The following is a 24,150-nucleotide window of genomic DNA, read 5'->3' as shown; positions in this document are numbered from 1 at the left end:
AACTCTCGTGCACTGTTGGTGGGAATGCAAACTGGTGCAGCCACTGAGGAAAACAGGATGGAGTTTCCTCAAAATAAAAATAGAATTACCTTATGATCCAGTAATTCCACTGCTTGGTATTTACACAAAGAAAACAAAAACATTACTTTGAAAAGACATATGCATCCCTATGTTTATTGCAGCATTATTTATAATAGCCAAGATACGGAAGCAACTCAGCCAAGATGGATGAAGAAGATTGTGTGTGTGTGTGTGTGTGTGTGTGTGTGTGTGTGTGTGTGCATATATATGTATATAATGGGATATTACCCATGTAAAACGTGAACTTTTGGAGCACCTGGGTGGCTCAATCTGTTAAGCATCCAACTTCGGCTCAGGTGTCGATCTCAATGTTCATGAGTTCAAGCCCCGTGTTCATAAGTTCAAGCCCCGTGTTGGGCTCTGTGCTGACAGTTCAGAACCTGAGCCTGATTCAGATTGTGTCTCCCTCTCTCTCTGCCCCTCCCCTGCTTGCACATACTCTCTCTCTTTCAAAAATAAACAAACAAACAAAAAAAGATGAACTCTTGCCATTTGCGACAACATGGATGGACTTATAGGGTATAGTCCTAAGTGAAAGAGAAAGACAAATACCATGATTTCGCTCCTATGTGGAATTTAAAAAACAAAGCAAAGAAAAAAAGGAGAAAAATAAACAACAACAAACCCAGACTCTTAAATACAGAGAACAAACTGGTGGTTGCCAGAGGGGAGGTGGGTGGGGGGATGGGTGAAATAATCAATCAATCAGGAAATTTAATATAGGGAATTACACTGGTGACATAAGTGCTGAGAAGCCCAGGGGACAGTGAAGCAACCCAGATATAAACAGCAATGGGAAGCCAGGGCCACTCCTATGGCTGCAGGAACAATGGCGAAGGCAGTGTTACCGGGATCCTGAAGCTAAGTTTGCTTGGTGGAAGCTAGACCCATCGTGGAGATGCAGCCACTACCACAGACAGCTCAGGAAGGAGAAATGGAGGGAGGGAAATACCAGGATCTTCTCTCCTGCCCCCAGTCTTCCCACCAATGCCTTTCATTGGCCAAATCTACCTAGAAGCAAGGGAACCTGGGAAGTGTAGTGTCTTATGATACAGAGCCTGTGAGGAGGAACAGGGAATGGACCTGAGCAAACAGGCTGTTGACTGGTTCTACAGAATTTCGTGTATGCACTTTATTCACTCAGTAATTCCTTTAGCAAATATTTGTTGAGGACCTACTAGGTGCCAGGTATCATGCTACACCTGGGGATTACCATAATGACAGAAATGGACCTGATCACTGCTCTTAAAGGGATCAAAGACTAACAGAAGAAATAGAATAAACACAGAATTACCTAGTTGGAAAATGTGTTAAATGAAATGAAGGTAAATATCACAGTGCTGAGACAGGCTAGAGATTGGAGAAAGGGTGCAGCCTCTCACGGCTGTAAGTCTAGTTAGCTGATTCTTGAGGTGTGTGTGCAGAAACTTGCGTTCAGGAAAATACAGAATATTTATATCTAGACAAAGTTTAGAAGAAGATATTGATGTATTTATTCATGTTTTGACTTACGACCTGCATAATACAGCTTCATTGTCTCAAAGCTGTGCATGTGATTGTGTGTAAGAGTGTGTGTGTATAGATACATGTGTGTGACAGAAATGGAGAGAGAGAACAGAAAGAACAGAGAAGGAAAGATTGCTTTAGACAAACATTCTAAGGAGCCAGAGGGCTCACAGCAGCTAATCTCCCTCATGCTTTCCTGACCCCACCCCCTTCCTTCTCATCATAACTTGTGATCTTAGAAGCATGAAAGAATTTGAGCCCCTCCCCCAGCTTGACCATCTCCGTTGGCTGCTCAGTCAGGCTCCATGTCAAATCCGGCTTGGGGCAGAAACCTGAGGGCCACACAGAAGGTGGTGGGCTTGCAGGCAGTTTCCTCACCCTGTGGCCATGGGCGGCAACATCGGGCAGCTTGGCAGTCGCACCTACGAGTCCCTAGCTGACGATGAGTCCTTGGACCCTGAGGAGCCCCCCAAAAGACCCACCGGCAATCTCATCATGCACAGCATGGCCATGCTTGGCCGGGAGTTTTGCTACGCAGTGGAGGCGGCCTACGTGACCCCAGTCCTGCTCAGCGTGGGGCTGCCCAAGAGTCTGTACAGCATGGTGTGGCTCCTCAGCCCCATCCTGGGATTTCTGCTGCAACCTGTGGTGGGATCAGCCAGCGACCACTGCCGGGCCAGGTGGGGCCGGCGAAGACCATACATCCTCATCCTGGTCATCATGATGCTCTTGGGCATGACTCTGTACCTCAACGGGGACGCTGTGGTAACAGGTCAGTGCACTGCACAGGCGGGCAGGCGGGGGAAAGGGGCCCATTATGCAACTCAATAGGAGTAGAATGCGGATTTCTTTATGTGACATTTCATTGGAAACCGGTTAAACTGATTATCTCTCCTAGGTTAAAATAAACTTCCACCTTGGAAGGACCCAAATTCTGTGGTTGGGGAGTCTTCATTTTTAGGAGCATCAGGATCCATTGCTGTTGTTGTTTCATTGTTGTGAGGATTGCAAAGTAGGAATAATTTTTTATCTGTTTTATCAAATGAAATATTTTTACATATTTATTAATTGCAGTGTTCTTTGAACTTCAGCTTTAGTTAGTACTTTGTTGAATTAACCATTTGCCAAATGACTCCATAAATACTTATAATAAATTACCTGTATGTCTAAATAAGGGCTAATTTTCTTCATAGCTTTAGGTAGAGTCTTTTAGTGGGTGCAGGGCATCAGCCTGTCAGCTCAAGGGCACAGTTTTGCACTGCAAATGCTGGACCAAAAAACCCCTGATGGTGAGCACTTTTTCTTGCCATTAATCAGCCACCAGTTAATCAGTAATTGGTGGTAGTACATAAAAAGTACTTCATTTCATTGAATAAAGAATCGTTAAAAATAATACACATTTTTTGGCCATTAACTCTCAAGCTAGCAGAATGGATTATAATGAGGCAGGATAATCAGTTATCATTTGTATGTATTTTTTATTTTATTTTATTTATTTTTTTTTTAAATATTTTTTTTAATTTTTAAAAATTTTTTTTTAACGTTTATTCATTTTTGAGACAGAGAGAGAGACAGAGCATGAACAGGGGAGGGTCAGAGAGAGGGAGACACAGAATCTGAAGCAGGCTCCAGGCTCTGAGCTGTCAGCACAAAGCCCGACGCGGGGCTCGAACTCACGGACCGCGAGATCATGACCTGAGCCGAAGTCGGCTGCTTAACCAACTGAGCCACCCAGGCGCCCCTTGTATGTATTTTTTAAATAATTTTTTAATGTTTATTTAGTTTTGAGAGAGAGAGAGAGAGAGAATGTGAGTGGCAAAGGGAAGGGGCAGAGAGAGAGAGAGACACAGAATCTGAAGTAGGCTCCAGGCTCTGAGCTGTCACCACAGAGCCCGATGTGGGGCTTGAACCCTTGAGCCATGAGATAATGACCTGAGCTGAAGTTGGACACTTAACTGACGAAGCCACCCAGGCACCCATCATTTGTATATATTTAAAAGCGGGCATAACTACATAAATTTGATTTATTTCTGCAAAGTATTTACAAAAACCCCTGGTAAGTATGGTTTCCCCTAGGGAGGAGTACTAAAGGAACTTGGAGGTAAAAAGTGGAGTATAGGCTTATTTTCCACTTATTTTTATACTGTAGTTTGTTTTTTTAATGTGCATAAGTTACACATTGTTCTCAAGTGAAACTGAAAGCAAGGGAACATTTTTGCTCTCTCTAATAGGAGATAGGGTGAATGAATTCTGACATGTCCACAGAGTGAATATTATTCGGCTGTTAAAAACTGTGCAGTTGCTCTCCGTTAAGTGAAATACAAAGATATGAGGAGAGTTGGTTATAAATGAACGTATCCAACATGATCCCATTAGTGCTCCTCAAAATGTGGTCCTCAGACCCAGGACATCAGCATCCGGGGGCTGTTAGAGATGCAAATGCCCAGCCCCACCTCAGACCTACTGGAGAATTGTGGAAGACAGAGCCCGATACTCTGTTGTGTTTTTTTAAATTTTTTTTTAATGTTTATTCTTGAGAGAGAGAGAGAGGGAGAGAGAGTGAGCAGGGGAGGGGCAGAAAGCGAGGGAGACACAGAATCCGAAGCAGGCTCCAGGCTCTGAGCTGCCAGCCCAGAGCCCGACTCAGGGCTTGAACTCATAGACCGTGAGATCATGACCTGAGCCGAAGTCAGACATTTAACTGACTGAGCCACCCAGGCACGCCTCTGATTATCTGTTTTAACGAGTTGTCCAAGTGATGATTAAGGATGCTACAGTTTGAGGAGTACTGCATTAGGGCACCTGTATACACCGTTTCCTGTATGTCTGTAAGTGCATAAAGGGATATCTGAAGAATGATCATCAGTAGGGGCTGGGACGAAACATTTCCCCCAGCTTTTCTACATCACTGAAATGGTTTACGATAAACATGTATAATTTTTTACACAACTTTTTAAAAAGAGATATGACATAACTTGGTGCTTTTTAGTATATTCCCAGGGTTGTGCAACCATCACCACTATATAATTGCACCACATTTTCATCACCCCGGAAAGAAACCTAGCAACCATTAGCAGTCACTCCGCATTCCCTCCCCCTGACCAGGTGTAAACAACCCCTCAATCTACTTTCTGTCTCTATAGATCTGCCCTTTCTGGCATTCACTTGTGTAATTTTGAAAACCTGAAAAAATGGTAAAGCTATGTTTATTTGGAAAAGCAACACAAAATGAAAGCAAAGGAAGATAATTTGATGACAGGACATTTTATTGGAAACAAAAATGCAAATCATCCTAACTCTGGATTTAGGTGATGTATGTTTATTTCCTTTTTAGCTTTGATTGCTGATCCAAGGAGGAGGCTGATTTGGGCCATAACCATCACCATGATAGGTGTAGTTCTCTTTGATTTTGCTGCTGACTTCATTGATGGGCCCATTAAAGCCTACTTATTTGATGTCTGTTCCCATGAGGATAAGGAGAGGGGCCTCCACTACCATGCCCTCTTCACGGGTAAGGAATGTTCCAGAAAGTCTTTCCTTAAGTTCCCCAGACAGGGAGGCGCTTCCTCTGATGCCATCCAGTGTCTATGCATGTCAGAGTTTTGAATGAATGGATCTGTTGATGGAATTCTCCCATCACGCGGGCTCTGTGTTTCAGTGCATTTCTCTAGACAAATCAGCTTGTGACTAGGCTATGGAGTTTTTGCAAAGGAAGTTTACATAAGAGCTTTCTGAAGAGTCATTTGTGGAGACATTTACAACTGCAGTGAAAAGAGGCCTTGTGCACTTTGCTTTTTGGTGTTTTTTTGTTTGTTTTGTTTGTTTGTTTTTTGTTTTTAAATCACTAAGGTGGCATCAGCATTACCTAAGAGCTTGTTAAAAATGCAGCTTCCTGGGCCTCTCTTCCAGTTATTTTGATTCAGCGGGTTTGAGGTGAGGCCCAGAAGTCTACATTTTTAATAAGTATCCTGGATGATTCTGTGGCAAGTGACTTAACAACCACATTTTAAAACAAAAATAGAAACAAACCAAGCAAATGAAAAAATCCCACATGTCCTAGAGATTTCTTAGTTATATAAACAGTTGGCATTTCCTCAACCTCCTGCTTTGAAAAAGGCCATGCCTGAGGGACAATGGGGGGCTCTCTTCAATTCTTGGGGCTATTGGCAGGCTCCTTTGGTTGCTGTTGAGTCATTCATTTACAGCAATGCTAGCAATGTTCAATATCCATTTATAGAACACCAGTCAGGACTGTTCTAGGACTGGGAAGTGGAGGGGGTCATACATGAAATTACAACATGATCCTGTCCTGGGAGTGTTTTTATATCTAGGGGTGGGGCTCTATCAGTCCACCTTATTTGATGTCTTTATGGCCCAGCCGATATATTTATTTCATATTTTGATATGTTCTGTCTCTGTTCATGGCCAGGTAGATCCCATGAGAAGCAGGATCTTGAGTTTTGTTCAGTTTATTTTCCACAGCCAAGAGCAGTGCTTGCCCATTGAAGCCACTGGCTCAATATTTGATGTTTGAGCAAACATCTAGATGGTGAACTCTGGAAGAAAGGGGGCTACACAGCCAAGAGAGTAGCTCCTCCTTGCTTTAGGGAAGATGGAGGAGCCAGAGTCCTGCCCATCTGTCAGTGACCCCTGACCACACTAGTCTGCAGCTAAAAGGTCCCACAAGAGAGATTCAAACTGCATTCTCCTAACTTAAACCCCATAATTCCTTCTGCTTGATCATAATTTGCTGAAATTAATTACAACAGTGGGAGACTCTTGGGCTTTCCAAGCTGACACATTGAGAGTTTTACTGCTTTTCAAGTACTGTGGGCAATGTGGCCACCCTTTCCCAGCAACCCCCTCCCCACCCCCCCCGGCTTATGTCCCTGTTAGTCTTGGCTAAACAGTCTCTGCTTTGTTGTCTCGGATATTAGAAGATTGAATTTGGTCCTTGGGGAACTTTTCAAAGGCTAACACATGGTAGTTTTTCTATAAATCTGAGAAAATATCTTGACGTTTTCTGTCGATATTAGTGTATGGTGGTTTCAGCAAATACGGTATAATTTTCATATTACCTTGGTTCAGGCTCCCACTACATCTTGTCTGAGCTTTAGTACTTTTCCCTTAACTATCTCTCTAGTCTCTAATCTCTTCCGATTCCAATTGAACCAAAACACAGCCTCCAGATTTATACTCCTAAAAGCAAACTATGACCAGGGCACTCTCCTGTTCCATCACCTGGAGTGACTCCCCATTTGCCTGCTGAGTAAAGAACAAATTCCTAGACAGGATTCAAGACTCCCCATAATCTGTTTCCATCCTACTCTTCAAGCTTTACTTCTCATTACTTCCTCCACATTTTCTGTGCTTTGAATAATTTCCCAACATGCTCCTAGGGGCAGAGGCCAGCTCTGTTTTACTCACTGCATCCATCACACCTTCAATACAGCCTGGCACATCATACGTGCTCAAAATAAATATTAATGGGACAAACAAAAGAGGCTGTCCTTTCTGTTCCAACTTCTGGGTCTTTCCTCATGCTGAAATTCCCTTACCCCTTTCTCCCTTTGGAAATCAAAGCTGCATGGAAACTTTCCACCCCCTTCCCAGGGAGAAGACCCCCTCTCTTCTAAATTGCAGTCAAACAACTTCTAACTTGGTCAGGGACCCCACACAAAAATTGATCAAAGCAAAAGTATCAAGTAGATGAACATAGAGGTATGAATGAGGTGGGTAACTTCAGCAGGAAGAGATGGTAAGATAACAGTTCATCTCATACATATCCTGAACTTCATTGCCCTTGGGGCCCGTGTCATCTGCTTGGGCTGCCGTAACAGAATACCACAGATTGGGTGCTTAAACAACAGAAATTATGTTCTCACACTTCTGAAGGCTGGAAGTCCAAGAACAAGGTGACAGCAGGCTTGGTTTCTGGTGAGACCTCTCTTCTTGGTCTGTACCTGGCCATCTTCTCACTCTGTCCTCACACAGCCTTTCCTGAGACACCTTTCCTGGAGTCTCTTCCTCTTCTTACAAGGACACCAGTCCTATTGGTTATGGCCCCACCCTATGACCTCATGTAACCTTAATTACCTCCTTACAGTCCTTATCTCCAAATATAGTCACATTGGGGCCTAGGACTTTGACATATTTCTCTTTTAAGGTAGAAAGCAAAGCTTTCCTAAAACTCACACAGACTTTTGCTTGTTTCTCATTGGACAGAATTAGTCCACAGAATTAGGATATTGGGAAAGTGAGGGTTTAGGGCAGGGGTGGGAGAGGCAGATCCTCTCTATTTGGGTTCTATTTGCCAGGAGGAAAGGGTAATTGTTTTCAAATAGGCCAAAGCTGGTAGATATCACATAGAATATAAGCATGATTGAGTATTAACCTAATGAGAAAAATTAAAGACCAAGACTATTGTAAGAAAGAGCTTTCAAAGCCCAATCTATTAAGGAATAATTGACAGGTAATTATATTTTAAAGTTATACTTCAGTTCACAATTTTACCTGACCACATTTATTATAGTACTGTTCACATTCTCCCCTGTATTATAATTAAGTGTGTATTTATCTTTCTCTTTTACAAGATTTTGTAAAATACAACATTTGTAAAAACATGAGTGTTTTCTTCCCCATGGCTTCTAACCTGTTGCATCATTGACAGCAGGTACTTAGAAATGTTAGTTACATAAAAGGAGACTTTTATAACCCTTTCATAACCCTTAAGTTTCATGCAGTTTTACATCAGGTTGAACTGCATGGCAAATTGCATCAATCAGATGAATATGCTCATTTAATCACCTTGCTTTGTCTCCTGACCAACACTGAACTCTGAATCCCAGACAACTGTCTCTAGTTATAGGGGGACCCCTGAGAGTGTGTGGATAGCTCAAAGCAAATTTTTTTTTCCTATTAGAAAAATTAGCTTAAAACATCTTCCTTTTCTAAAACAGTACAGTAAAGTCTCACCTCATTTAAAACTTAGATTCTAGAAGTCCATGCCTAAGTGATAATCACAGAGAGTCTACATTATTCATGAATATCTCTCAGATCACACGTAAAATACAGTATACCTTTTTGCCTTGTTTGTATGCACAGACCTGCATAGTGACGGATATACATATAAATATATCTGCAGAAACATCTGCTCTTTAATGTTTACTGCTGGACATGGGCTCAAAGAAAGAGATAGAAGATAGGGTCACCTGTATTATTTAGAATGTTTTTCTTTTCTCTCTCCCCCCCCCCCTTTTTTTTTTCTGAGAGAGAGAGAGAGAGTGCGCAGGGGAAGGGCAGAGGGAGAGGAAGGGAAAGAATCTTAAGCAGGCTCCACACTCATCACATAGCCGGACATGGAGCTTGATCTCACGACTGTGAGACCATGACCTGAGCTGAAATCAACAGTCAGATGCTGAACCGACTGAGCCACCCAGGTGTCCCAACTCCCCTTCTTTTCAAAGTGTGAATAGTAACTGTCAAATGCTCAGTTAAAGATGAATGTGCGACCCCACCATAGTGTCCTTGCTCTGAATGGAAGACCACATTGGAAAATGGAGTGAAAAATAACAGTACATTATCATACTTCTCTGTCTTTGCATACAGGCCAGATCTCCTGAATGTACATGAACCTGGCAAAGAGATATCTAAAGCATACTCCTTGCATCAGGCATTTTATGATAAAGGCCTGTTCAGTGTCAGAGCCCATTTTGATTTTCATTATCAGCAAGACGTCGTTCACCCAAGGAATTCAATCATCTGAGTAAATTGAAATCCTTCTTATTTATTTCAGAGCTATTTATTTCATTTTAGCCTAGGCCCAACAATTCCAAGTGCTTTGCAAAAAAATGTCAAAGGGTTTCTTGCCAAAATATTTCCCAGCATATTTCTGACTTTTTTTTTTTTTTTAAGAAAAGACTCCACTGGCTCCCAGGGGAACATTTTAGTTCCCCGGCTTCTTCTCTCTCTTATATTTAAAGGTAACTAAACCTACTCTCCCTCCATCCCTGACATATGTGGTGTATTTCATAGATACCCTTGTCTTGCTACCCCATGCCTTCACCTCCGGGTGCATCTGGGCCTGCAGAACTCACATTCACGAGTAAAGAATTCCTTCTTTGTGCCAGAATGCTTCTAACTGAGCACATACCTGCTAAGTTGAACCTAAGGCCTTGCTACCTTTAGCAGTTGGCTCTATCCAGCAGGGGGTGGCCAGGGCAAAGCATGATGGGAAAGGTTGTCCCGTTTCAAATCCTGGCCCCTTTTCTTAACTGCTGAGTGCCTTTAGTATTTCTGAACTTTTGTTTCCTCACAGGGTTGTGAATCTTCACACAATGTAGTTATTAATATCCTGCCAAATGCCCAGAGCAAGGAATCATTTAAAAGGATCAAACACCAAATGTCTGTGTTTAGTTCATTTTTTTCTGTTTCCACTGGGCTTGTAGAACCCATCAAAGTTTTTTTGTGGTGACTCGGAGAGGAACTTGCCCCCAGGTACATCATTGCAAGAAGATTGGGTAGCTTGTGGAGCACAACCTCTTTTAATTTTTCTAGCTTTTTAATACCTCAGGTTACAAATGCTCTGGTTAAGAGTAATTAAGGACTAAGAAAAGACTATTAAAAATGAAGTTTAGACATGGGCTCCTATGAGCAAATCTTTCACACAAGTGGAAAAGATGCTGTGTTTCATGTTAAAGTCTGTTTGAATGGTTTCTCCTTGAGTAATTGCCGCATGAATGGTTTTCTTGTGTCAACTGGGTTCCCTTTGAAGTTTCTGTCACTCGTGGACTTTCACATCTCCTCAGTCACTTAGCTTGGGAAGGATGTGGCTAGAGAGTAAGCCAAGGACACAGGAATTTCAGCTTTGTGGGCAACATGGATGATTCAGAGCAAAACAATGTCTCTAAATTGCCATTTCTTTTCCATTCAAGTGTGAGCAACATACGTCTCAAAGAATCTCAAAGGCAGATTAAAGAAACACCTGAGGGGATTTTTCCTTGGCTCTGTCCTCTCCTTGAAAGCTCTTCCCCCAGATACCAAATCAACTTGGCTCATTGGCAAGTTGGTCACATGACCCCTCCTCTGTGATGTGTTTATCATTACGTGACTATATTATTTATTCATTTGTTTATTGTGTATATTATGCTTCTGTACCTGACCTATATAAGCTTCCTGAGAGCAGGAACATTATCTTTCCTATTCGTTGCTATAGCAACAGTCTTTAGACTATTCCTGGAATATGCTCAAGAACTATTGGTGGGACAAATATTGTATTTTAGGATCCTCATTGTACCTTTGAGGAAGTTGTGTTACTAAGAGGTAAAGTGATTAGTCCAAGGTCACACAGCTAGGTAGCAGTAGACAAGAGCAGGGGCAAAAGCCCTACCAACCTACCAACCAACTAACCAATCAGCCAACCAAAGACATGGTTCATGTTTTTGTCCAGGCTCCCCTAAAAGCTGACCCCAGAGAAAGTTTGTATGCAGAGAAAGTTTGTATGCAGAAAGGATTCCAGAGAGTGAGAGTGAGGGAGTGGTGGAGTGGAACAGACCAAAGAATACAAGAAGCATTGCAGAGTTGGCCTTTGCTCTAGGTGACTGTCCATCTCACCAGGACCCTCTTAGGAGCCTAATGTAGTTCATCTCAGAACTTTCTCTTTGAGGGGATCAAGAAGGGGGATTAATCCATTGGCTCCAGTCTCTACTGGCCAACGGTGGTCCCATGGGTGTGAACCTCACTTGTGTGAGTGCTGACCCCGACCTGAGTGTGGGTCCAGATGCACCTGAAAAAAGGTGGTCAAAACTGGTTTGGAACTGGCCACTGCAGTAGCTGTTGGAGAAAGCGGGGGGGGGGGGGGGGGGGGGCGTGCTGAGAAGACCGGCTGTATTGCACATGGGCTGTCCCTTTCAGTTCGTGGCATCTAGTCCTGAGCTTCTTCTCTCTAGCATAAGTGCTTCATGCTACTCAGTAGACATTAGAAGGGTTAAAGCATTTTGCAAAGTGCTCAGTGATTTATAGTAAAATGAACACTTATAGTACTTATAGTACTTATGGTAAAATGAGCTGTTGCAACCCAGAACTAAAATATTAATTCTGCAGAGTTAAAGAAAACTCAGGGTAATCACAAGTGGCTCCAGACCCCGGCCAATTAATTACTTGACCTTGCAGTCATTTCTAATCCTTAAGAAAAGAAACAAGAGTCAGGATTTATGTGTCATGTCAGGAAATGAGAAGTTTTAGGAATCTTATCTGAACTACAGTAGCAACGGTTATGCATATGCTCAAATCAAGAAATTTGCTTCTGGGAAAATGGTGAGATAATTCAAGTGAATATACCTTTATGTGAGCCTTATTGCATTAGACATACTAGTACATATCAGTAGCTTTCAGCACGAACACAAATTGCATTTGACCTCTGGCAAATACACTACTCCAGTTCTCTGCATTTATTTGTTTAATTGTGGAGAAGAATATGATTTTGGCACTGCTTTACTGCAAATATTTTTGCCTACAGCATAGCTTATGCCCAATAATGGAAAGCATTAGATAAATCTTTATGTCGCAAATGGGTGGGATCCTAAACCCCAAACTTAATTTAATTGCTCCTTTGTTGAGCCCCATCACCACAGGATGGTGGAAATTTAGTCTCAGTTTGGAATGTTCTCCCATCCCTTTACCCAAAGGTTGCATCGAAGTCCTGGGGACTTAGAGTGCAAGGGCTTGAGGGCATAGAGTCCCTGGGTTTCAATGTCATCTGTTCACCCTGGCACTTCCTGAGATGTCCATTGTCCCACCACATCTCGGCCAAGCTGAAGTGGTCACAGTGGAGTCATCTCTTCTCATCTGTAAGGCCCCTGCAGAACCACAGGGTTCTCAGCCCCCTCTGCCATTCTGCTCTTCCCACACCAGGCCAGGGTGAGGTGAACTCTGGGAGCTGCAAACTCTGTGTTTTGCTTTCCTCCTCTCTAAAATAGAGATAAAAATACAGCTGATCAATTATTCGTGGGTTTTTATTTGCAAATTCGCTCACTAAAATTTCTTTGTAACATCAAAAGCAATACTGTTAGCTCATTGCCAGTCATTTGCAAACAAGTGCAGAGTGTAGGAGGGCAATTTGAATCACCCACAGCCTCATGCCCAGTTGGGGTAGGTCCAGGTAACACTCTGCCTTCTTGTTTGGTTTTCATTCTGTAAACAATTGTCCTTTAGTGGTGTATTTGGTACCAAATTGTTAGCATTTGTGTGCGTGTGTGTGTAATTTCACTGCTTAAGATGGTCCCTGATGTAGTGCTCAAGTGCCGTCCGGCCTTCAAAAGTGCAGGAACATTGTGATGTGCCTTGTGGAGAAAATATGTGTGTTAAGTTTTGTTCAGGCATGAGTTATAGTTCTGTTGCCCATGGGCTCAGTGCTAATGAAGCAACAATATATACTAAATATCTTTAAATGGAAGCACACCGTGTGCGTAAATGGAAAAGCACTGTGTTGTTCACTTGTTGAAGATGTGACTAGAAGTTTGCAGTAACTTAGCCCCGTATTTCTCCTCAGAGGAGTCATTTGCTACTTGCTAATTCAGTGTTTGGGGTGACTTTCGAGAACACAGCTACCACTAATAATAAGAATATATTGCAGGGCCACCTGGGTGACTCAGTTGATTGAGTGTCCAACTCTTGATTTCGGCTCTGGTCATGATCTCATCATTGGGGAGATTGAGCTCCATGTCAGGCTCTGTGCTGACAATGCAGAGCCTGCTTGGGATGCTCTCTCTCCCTCTCTCTCTCTCTGCCCCTCCCCTGCTTCCTCTCTCTCTCTCTCTCTCTCTCTCTCTCTCTCAAAATAAATAAATAAATAAATAAATAAATAAATAAATAAATAAACTTTAAAAATTAATATGCTGCAGTACTTTCCTGAAAGGTTGTTGTGAGGATTGGATGAGCCAATATATGTTAAACACTTGGAATAGAGACTGACACGGTAAACACTTCTATCTAGACCCACCACAAGCCATTTCTTCCTCGAGGTCTTATTGCCTCCCTGGGGTCTACCCAGGGCATGAGGCGTTGGTCCCTTCTGTGCTGGGATCCCCCTAGTCATTTGGGGGTGGTTCTACCTACCCCCCCCCCCACCTCCCACCCCCCCCACCCCCCAATTCCAGCTAGACCCTAGGAAAGAGGAGCAGAACCACTGCCTTAGGAATTCACCGGTATATGTGCACCCAGCATGAATGCCTTGCTCTTAAATCCCATTTTCTACTGAATCTTCCTTCTATGTGTTTGGAGCCTAAGGGCTTTTGAAACTCAGAAGCAAGAAGACACATTCTTGTTTCTGTGCTTTCCACTTTCATGTCCTTCCCCCAAAGCAATGAGGTATTGCGGCTCAGCTTGAATGTGAAGAAGGGCCCAAAGGGACAAAGATATAAGGAAATACCCCAGGACCACAGGTAGTGGTGGGTGGATGGAAACAGTGGTCAACACTTTAAATGTTATCTCACCATCTCTTAGGAGAAAAGCTGCCTTGTGAATCTAAAGAAATGTCAAGCTGCTTGTGTCTTCTCTCTTTGACCAGAGTATATGTGTCTGTTTGATTTTCCATGTACTTCCAGCATCCAAGAGGGCAGTTCATGTTTGTCTTATTCATTGCTGTGTCCCCAGTGCTTAGCACAGTTCTTGGAGAGTAGATGCTCCATCAATTTTTATTGATAAACAAATAGGTCCGAGGAGACACACACACACACACACACACACACACACACACACACAGTAACTGGTACTTATGGTAATTCTCCAGGATTAGTGTGTATATATTGGGGGAAGGTAGGAACCATATACCTAATTAAACACTTTCATGGCTATTTTCTTAGCATATAGAATAGAGTCAAAATCACTCTCTCATGAACACCATGGAAATGGGCGGCGGGGGGGGGGGCGGTTTAGTCTGATCTCTTGCTGAAGTGAAGTAGCTGGCAGCACACTGTTAGCTCTCTTGACTTAAGCTATTTTGCCAGCAGAGTATGGATTGTTAAGCCACACCCCTGAAGCAGAGAGACAGCTATAGGTACATAGCAGATGTGGAGTTTGACTCAGATAGATTCTCTAGAACTGAAACTCCCCCGAATTACCCATTTTACCTATTATAGTTGCAAACTAAAGAAAAACAGCCCTATTTCAGTGTGTTTGGATTTCTTCCAGGATGAGCCATTGTTGGAGTTACATCGTAAGTTATGAAATGCAACATCTATCTGTCAAGCCGTTCGTTCTTCTGAGGTTGGCTATGGTCTGAGTTTGCAACATGGCCTGGCTATGTGAAGGAGCCAGATAGATCATTTATGGGCTCTTCTTTGTAAAGGCCTGTTATCTGACATCAGCAGATGTCCTGTGGATGTTTCAGCTTATGGTCTGGCCAATAGACTGATGATTAATTCCAGGGCCCCAATGAGAGTGATGTTGGAAAAGAGATAAATGCAGTCTGGATGTAGATGTGGGAGTTGTTATTGGCCTTTGTGCAGCTAAGATGATGGGGCTTTGTCTTGAGACTATCTCTGAAGATAAAATCCTTAGCTTAAGCAAAAGCAGCAGAAAGGAAAGCCTTCCATGAATTCCTACAGCCCTCTGCTGGCCCTTATCATATCGGAGGGTGTGAATAGATAAAATTTAAATGTTTTCATACAGAGTTTTAATATGGCGTCTATGGAATAATTACCCAATGGCCCACTATTCCTTCACAGGGCATATTTTGTTGTAACATTTACAACATCCCCCAATAGCTTTGGGAAAAACAAAACAGTTTTGCCTGTTTTGTTTTCCTCCCCTCCCTAAGAGGATTGGAAATTCTCCAAGGTCCTTGAAGCAGGTGTCAAAATTTTGCTTGACCAGTTCGTGAGGGAACTGACAGGAAAGACATAAAGAACAGTTCCCCCAAGTTCTTGCATAGTGTGTATGTGTGTGTGTGTGTGTGTGTGTGTGTGCACATGTGTGTGTGTGATTAGCAAAAGAAAAAGTGGTAGGTTAGATATAAATCTGATTAGCCTTCTACAAGTCAGTAAAACTATAAGTCCTCTGTAATATTTTTGTTACAAGTATGTTTGTAACTTGTCTATTAGGCTATAAAAACAGAATACAAATCATAGAGTCCTAATAATGTCTGCAAATTAACCTCAAATTTATAGAACTACACATCATTGTGCTTTGTCAGTTTTAGACTGTTGGTCAAATATCCTGTAACAACAAAGAACTGTTGTTACAATTTCCCAAGAATGTCAGATAAGGGTGGACCAGGTTGGTTGGAAACTGCTCAAAAGAATCCAGGATCTCAGGCCGTACCCTGAAGCTTTAAAATCAGAATCTGTGCTATAGATTGAATGACTCCGTGTATACGCTAAAAACCTAATACCCGATGTGATGTTATCAGGAGGTGGAGTGATTAGGTCATGAGGCCTCATTCATGGAATTAGAGCTCTTAAAAAAGAGCCCTGATAAAGTTACCTTACCACTTATGCCAAGTGGGATCGCAGTAAGAAGACAGCCATCAACAAGAAGCATGCATCACCACACACCCAGTCTGCGGACGCCACGGTTGTAAACTTCCCAGACAACAGAAGTGTGAGAAGGAAATCTCTGCTGCTCATAAACCACACAGCTTCTGGTATTTTTGTGATAGCAGCCCAAACAGACCAAGACAATCTGCAATTTAATAAGACATCCGTGTGATCCAGGCACACCTTGAAGTTTAAGAAGCATGGCTCTAGACTGATACTTTGTAAATCAGGCACTTGCCACTGTTACTTTTTCCAGGTTTGGGATACATCTTTCTTCCACAATACTTGCCGCTCTCTGCCACACTGGGTCAGCGCTAGGCCCAAGTCAGCCCCCAGAATGATCCCTGATTCTAATCACTGGGCCTCGATGACCAAGTCCTTGCAGCCAGCCCTACTCAGCTTGTCACCCGAAGGCAGTAACTGTCTTCTCCCACTTCTGGGGAAGGGTTTGGAATTAGGGTTTCTGTAGCAAGTCTACAGGGCACTCATTTTTGGGCCCTTGTTCTGCCACTGTATGTGCTAATCATTTACATAGTGTTGTCGTGTTAGCCCTCACAAAACTCATACATGGAGGCCTCACGACCCCCACTTCTCAGAGAAGTGCCCAAGATCACATGACTAGAAAGCACACAGATGCAAACTGAAATCAGGGAAAATTCCAAACCCCTTCTCTCCATGCTGTCTCCAGTCACTTAACCACTGTAGCCTGTGGCTTTCAGATTGAATTCAACCAGATGAATTCCAAACATCCTCCCACCTCTAAAATCTTTGAATCCATTAATATATTGAACTCTTATGAACTTCATTGCTAATTAAGAGGAATCCCATAAAAATTATTAATAATCAAAAATAATCAATAAAGATATTTGGGGTGTCTGTGTGGCTCAGTTGGTTAGGCATCTTTTTTGGCTCAGGTCATGATCTCACAGTTCATGAGTTCAAGCCCCATGTCAGGCTCTGTGCTGGAAGCTTAGAGCCTGGAGCCCACTTTGAGTTCTGTGTCTCCCTCTCTTTCTCTGCCCCTCCCCTGCTTACACTCTGTCTCTCTCTCACTCAAAAATAAATAAACATTAAAAAAATTTTTTTAAATAAAAAAAATCAACATCATCTTGGTACCAGTAGCTAAGCCCTGGTTATTAACAAATAAACTCTTCGAGACTCCTCTATCATCTTTGAATACCCAGGTCACAGTTTTAGCATCATTTATTACAGTTTTTTAATACTGTAGTTTATTTTTTATTTATTTTTTATTTTTTAAATTTATTGTCAAGTTAGCTAACATACAGTGTATACAGGGTGCTCTTGGTTTTAGGGGTAGATTCCTGTAATTCATGGCTTACATACAACACCCAGTGCTCATCCCAACAAGTGACCTCCTCAACTATAGGTTTTGTTTTGTTTTGTTTTGTTTTGTTTTGAGTAGCTGTTTACTGGGGCATCTGGGTGGCTCAGTCGGTTGAGTGTCCAACTTCAGCTCAGGTCATGATCTCACAATTTGTGGGTCAGAACTCCACATCAGGCTTTGTGCTGAGAGCACGGAGTCTGCTTGGGATTCTCTGTCTCCCTCTCTTTCTGTCCTTGTCCTGCTCACACTCTCTTTCTCAAAAATGAATAAACATTAAAAAAAATTAAAGTAGTTGTTTACTTACCTGCTTCTCCCACTTGGAACTTCCTTCTGGGGAAAAGGGGACGGGGAGCAGTGTCTTATTTAGATCCATATCCCCAGAAACTAGGAGAGCTTTTCACATATATTCAGTGCTCACTAATATCTATTGAAGTACACTAAGCCAGCAGACATAAAAAGAGATTAGGAAACCCTCCAACTGCAGGACTTGATAATTCTAGTTAATATCTAATATCAATCCATTATTAGATTTATACCCATACATTTATATTCATAAAATAAAACCACCATTCTATTGCACGTGGAAGGTTTATTTCACACGTAAATTCTTTTATTTTTTTCAGTTTATTTATTTTGAGAGAATAAGCACACACACGTGAGTGGGGAGGGGCAGAGAGAGAGAGAGAGAGAAAATCTCCAGCAGGCTCCATGCAGCCAGAGCCCAATGTGGGGCTCAAAGTCATAAACTGTGAGATCATGACCTGAGCTGAAACCTAGAGTCAGATGCTTAACCCACTGAGCCACCCAAGTGCCCCACATATAAATTATTTTAAATAGGCAGGGGTCTTTTGCTCCAAATTTTCTTTGTTCAGTGGAATGGTAAATGTGAAGGAAAGAGGCATAAATGACAGGATAATGAAATGACAAATGACAACCATTGACCTGGCTATAAATCATAAGTAGTTTCAAAAAAGGAATGTGTAAGTTTTTCATAGAATTAATTAAGGTCAGGGCTTCTCAACTGGAGGACATTTTGCCCCCTATGGGACATTAGGCACTGTCTAGAGACATGTTCGGTTGTCATTGCTCATGGAGAAGTCGTTGCTGGCATCTAGTAGGTAGAGGCCAGAGATGCTGCTAAACATCTTATAACGCATAGAACAGTCCTTCACAACGAAGAATCTTTCAGCCCAAAATGTCAGCAGTGCCAGAATTGGGAAATCCTGATTTGGATAGGCCCGCAAATAGTGCTGGGAATTTAGTACATCTTTATTGGTTGATTGCTTGGCTCAGCACATGACCTCTGAAACCAATGGCATCTCCATGATTGGATAAGGAGAGTCATTGTCTGATAGTGATCCAGAGGCACCACTTGTCCCAGAACTGCCCTCTGAATCATAAGTATGGCTGTCTCAAGGGCCTCTCCTTCTTCTCAAAGCCTGGGACCTACCATCTAAGACAGGTCACTATATGTGTCATTTGTCTATTTATGTATTTTCCCATCACCCATCACTAGACCATATATTCCTGTTGGCAGGAGACATAAGTTTAACTTTTTCACATCCATTTGTCACAGTTTCCCATAATGCTGTCTTATAATGCTTTGACACTCAGGGCATGACAATGATGCTTTATTTTTGGGAATCATTGGTTGAACAGTTGGTCATCTGTAAATATCCTCTGTAGTAAATTGCAAGTAACCATAATGTAGACTGACCAGAATCACCCATTCTCCCACCATTTGGGATAAATTAGGAGTCATGGCATTTGATATTCAGATTTGTGTTCCTGGAGTCAGGATTTATATTAGGTGTTCAGGGTTAGAGAAAGAGAATTCCTTAAGTTCCGTTTTCTTCCTTGATTCCCTGGTTTATGAGGATATTGTCTTTATCTGGGAAATAAAATGGAGACTTCACTCACACAAGAAAAACCAAAAACAAAACTTTTCTGTCCAGGTAGATATTTGTGTTTGGTGAGACATGATGGGAGGTTGACATTTAAAGGTGTCTGACAGGTTGATCAGCCTACACAAGTTCGTGGCTCAGGTAGGAGGTGTGTTGGGCATTCATCTACTCACATCCTTGGGTACTCTCCCACCTCTGGGGGGTGCCCCTCTCTCATCCCTGCATTCTCAGGATCACTGATGCCTCCACGATGAACAAATACAGTGTCCTGCTTAGGTGAGGGGCACTTGTATTTTAAAATCCAAAGAGAATGAATCACTGCTAATGGGATTTCAATTATTATACCATTAAGGCAGGATAGATTTGGGGGAGTCCTTTCTCAGTGTCCCTCAAGTCACACTGTCTTCAGCAAAAGCAGGTAAAACAAGCAACAGAAAGACAAGGACCTGAAAGGTCCAGGTCCTGTGACATGACAATACGATTTTTAAAAATTCATGTTTCAACTTGTGTTATTTGTTCTGTGGCTATCAACTAGGAACAAGTTCCTTTAGCTTCTAATAAAGGAATGAAGACAGAGTGCAAAGCTGTTTCATCTTTGCAAACTTGTGTCGTGCTAGGAAGCTTATTAATAGATAAACGACATTACAAATGATTTTATTGCAACCAGAGGTTGGTTTTCTCTGGGGCTATTTAAGGGCAGGAATTTTAGTTCCAAAGCAGTTTAGAGAGTACAGTTTGCAAGGCCACAGGACTTCTGTTGGTGTCAATATTCGTTTCTGGCACCGGTCCATTTTACTCTTTTATTATCAACCCCATATTATGAGTGAGGAAGTCCAAAATCACAGCAAGTACATGCCAGAACCAAACCTTGAACCCATGTTTCCCGGTTGCAGATGTCTTGGCTTGCTGCTGTGTTAACTCTCCATCATAACCAGGCACTCTGCTGGCTTCAGGGAGCTTTCCCACTGAAGGGGAGGGCCTGGGCACCATGGGAAGAGAAGGCAGTTTGCTAAATATGCTAATGCAGCTTTCTTGCTTTCCAGGTTTTGGAGGTACGCTGGGTTACCTTTTGGGTGCCATCGACTGGGCCCATCTGGAGCTAGGAAGAGTGCTGGGCACAGAATTCCAGGTCATGTTCTTCTTCTCCGCCTTGGTGCTCACTTTGTGTTTTACTATTCATCTCTGCAGTATCCCTGAAGCCCCACTTAAAGATGTTATAAAGGACATTTCCCCACAGCAAGCCCCCCAGGACTTTCCATTGTCACCAGACAAAATGTACCAGTATGGGTCTATTGAGAAAGCTAAAAATGGTTATGTAAACCCGGAGCTGGCAATGCATGGGGAAAAACCCCCAAATCCTGCTGAACAGGTAAGATGCAAATTCTTTTTTCTTCACTCAGGAAAAATATCCTTGTTCTTACCCTTCTTATTTTGTTTATTATTCTTGGTTTTGTTTGCTTTTTTGATATGAAAATTTGATGTGAAGTCTAATTGAATTCTCCAGTCTCCTATAGCTCTTTTCCCTTTGAATTAAAATTTGCACCTCAAAAAAAATTGTGTGCGTTTTCCTCTGGTCTTCCTCTTACTCTTTTCAGAGCATCAAACTAGGGAAGATGAAGCCGGTTCCAAAATGTTAGACCGTAAGAGAAGCCTGGAACCATCTTCAGGCCTTAAGAAATATCTTTACTTCTTAGATTGGGATTATAAATTTGTTCTTCCAAATGATAGCATCCCTGGGTTGGTAACTGGGCTGGGCATATTTAATTTGTGTCTAATGAACTGATTTGAAAAAAAAATTTTAGGCCATTTTCAGTGAACTAGTCAGTGAATTAATTAGCTTAGAATTTAAGGAAAATTCTACTAAATTACAGAGAAATTAGGTTAGGAGGAAATGGTCAGAGAGAAGAGGCTAGGGCTATGTTGACCAATATATTGGCTATTCGTCCCATAAGGCTATTTAAGTTTAAATTCATTAAAATGAAAAAAATTAAAATGTCAGTTCCTTGGTTGCCTTAGCCACATTTCCAAGGCTTAATAGCCCCTTGGGGCTAGGAGCTACAGTACAAAGCAGTGCAGGTATGGAACATTTCCATCATTGTAGAAAGTTCTGTTGGACAACACTGACACACAGCTGCATGCTCCTTCAAGCTGACTTTGATGGCAATACCTCAGGGATGGAAGTACAGAGGATTTCCTCACTGGCAAAGAGGTTGTGAAAGACCTGGGTTTAAATTTTGATTCCTCTAGCTGGCTGACCTGTTTTATTCATTCAACAACCATCAGGCATTTGCTATAAAGAGCCTAAAGATTAAAAGCGCAAATGTTCAGATCCTGCCTCTACCAGCTCTGGAATGCATGACCTTGGGCATTTACATTCCTGTAAAATGAGAAAGTGATTCTGTCTACCTTCAAGTGTTTTGTGCAGATCACATGAGAGAATCCATGCAATGTTACTTAGAGCGGTTCCTACCACATAGTGAGGTGTTTGGTAGAGGTGCCTATTATGAGCCTGGCAGAATGCTGAGCAGTCCAGACACAAATAGAGAACAGACTTCATCTGTGCTCTAACAGAACTTTCAAACAAGCTCAGTGAATCTCATCTCTATGAGCTTGACTTCTCTTGTTGGGTTGTCTTCTCTATATTCTAGGGTTATTGGGATGTTCAACTGAGATGAAGCAGGGAACGGTGCTTTTTAAGCTTTATATAAGTCTATGAGCATATTACAGTCAGTATTCACTCAACAAACTACTTTGGGTACGGAGTATGTACAAAGCTCTCTACCAGGTATTTAGGGATCATAAAATTGACTAATGTCCCATTCCTATGCTCAAGAACTTAAACAACCCTACCAGGGGGCATAATAAGCCAATACTTATTTTCCAATACTTATTACCAATACTTATCTTCCAAGGTAGAATATACTTACTTTACAAAATGAGGGTGGCTGTGCAGTTTGATAACTGGGATTATTATTTTTTTAATGGCAAGAAGCCTAAATTATTTCAGGATTCAAACTAGATCCCATAAAATCCATCTGCAATTCCTCCATGCCATCATTGCTTACTTCAGCATTTCAATAGTCTCCTTTTGAGACTAGGAAGCTCTCTTCCCAATATTGCCTTTCTCATGTATAAATTTACCACCACCCAATCTCGGGCTGACAAAGGAGCACAATACATGCAGTAGAGTAACTCCTCAGGGCTCAAAACCATTGAAAGGGCTTCACCAAGGGAGCTGATGAGTCAGGGAATAAGATGCCAGCTGAATTTTCATTCTGAGTTAAAATACCCAAAGGGCTTTGAATATTCACATTCCCAGCTTTTACAGAAATAGTAGGCACAATTTGAAAGCTCATATTTATTTTTGGATGAAAGAAAATGTTAGATTAACAATGAAAGTAGAATGAAAATTATGTATAAGGCAGAAGCCTAAATTAATATTTGGAGTGAGGATGAATACTTGCTGGCCACATTCACTTTTAAAAATTCTGCATTTTTGGAAAGAAAACAGGGAAAGTAAAAATAAATCACTTAGTCTGAGGCATGAAACCCAGGCTTTTTATTTTATCTTATTTATTTTATATTTTAATTTCTTCAGTAACCTCTATACCCAATAGGAGGCTTGAACCTACAACCCTGAGATCAAGAGTCACATGCTCTACCAACTAAGCCAGCCAGGCACCCCTTTATCTTCCTGTGGTTACTAAAAAGTAACAATCCTGCACTGAGTTTCTTTTACAGTAAGCATTTATTTTAACAGTTACCATATTTTACATGCAAAAACAGTTATTTTTTTCTAATTCCAAAGGAATGCCTATACTTTTTAAATACTGATTAAGTGCAGTTGTCCCCAATTAACTGCGGTTTCACTTTCCACGTTTCGGTTACCTGTGGTCAGCTGCCATCTGGAAGCAGATGATCCTTCTGACTTATCATCAGAAGGTCAGTAGTAGCCCTAATGCTATGTCACCATGCCTCACTTCATCTCATCACATAGGCATTTTATCGTTTCACATCATCACCAGAAGAGTGAGTATAACACAATACCATATTTTGGGAGAAAGAGACCACATTCACATAACTTTTATTAGCATATATTATTATAATTGTTCTATTTTATTATTAGCTATTGTTGTTAATTTCTTACTGTGCCTAATTTATAAATTAAACATGATTACAGGTAAGTATGTATAAGAAAAAACATAGTCTACAGGTTTCGGTACCATGTGCAATTTCAGACATGCACTGGGAGTCCTGGAATGTATTGCCTATGGATAAGGGTGGGGATGACTGTATAAGAAAATCAGGTCAGTCATGGTTAGTTGGTTAAATACTACAAAATTGACAATTTAAAAAGTCAACTTATACAACAAACCTACAATGAGTAAATAGAATTTTCCACAACAAAGAAGTAAAAAGCATTATCATATAAAGTGTAGAGTTATAAAAACAATATTTTGTTATAGTGAAAATAGAAATTCCCCAGAGACCATCTTATAAATAAACTAGCCAGGACTCAATTTCGTTATGTCAAGATTCAGATTAAATAAAGATATGACAAGAAAGACCCATCACCCCACAATGATTGATGTTTATAGTCTCAGTGTCTTCAGGGCAGCTGACTGCTCAATATACTCAAGCTTTCTTTCTTCTCTTATATAACTAGATGCTAAAGTCTGTTTGACGCTTTGTATTCAAAACTGTTGTGTCAATAGTTCAAAATTCTCATTTTCTCAAGGCTTCTGATACAAAAAGAAAGTGTAGCTTCTGGTTTTAACAT

At 41.6% G+C, this 24,150-nt stretch overlaps 1 protein-coding gene across 2 annotated transcripts in view; it reads left to right on the top strand.

Moving 5' to 3' along the window:
- The first annotated feature begins 1,856 nt into the window (after window positions 1-1,856).
- SLC45A2 (solute carrier family 45 member 2) overlaps window positions 1,857-24,150 on the top strand; it is a 33,551-nt gene continuing 11,257 nt past the window's right edge. The window contains exons 1-3 of one of the 2 annotated variants that reach the window (XM_060634442.2): window positions 1,857-2,359; window positions 4,922-5,098; window positions 20,414-20,499. In XM_060634442.2, the coding sequence (XP_060490425.1) occupies window positions 1,975-2,359; window positions 4,922-5,098; window positions 20,414-20,499 (648 nt within the window). In that variant the 5' untranslated portion in view covers window positions 1,857-1,974. Of the gene's footprint in view, window positions 2,360-4,921; window positions 5,099-20,413; window positions 20,740-24,150 lie in introns of both variants that reach the window. The other variant, XM_060634440.2, reaches the window with a different exon arrangement.

The sequence above is a fragment of the Panthera onca genome, chromosome A1 (assembly GCF_046562875.1).
Source record: "Panthera onca isolate mPanOnc1 chromosome A1, mPanOnc1 haplotype 2, whole genome shotgun sequence".
NCBI lineage: Eukaryota > Metazoa > Chordata > Mammalia > Carnivora > Felidae > Panthera > Panthera onca.
Note: the sequence above shows the minus strand (reverse complement) of the source record. Positions and strands in the feature narration are given on the sequence as shown.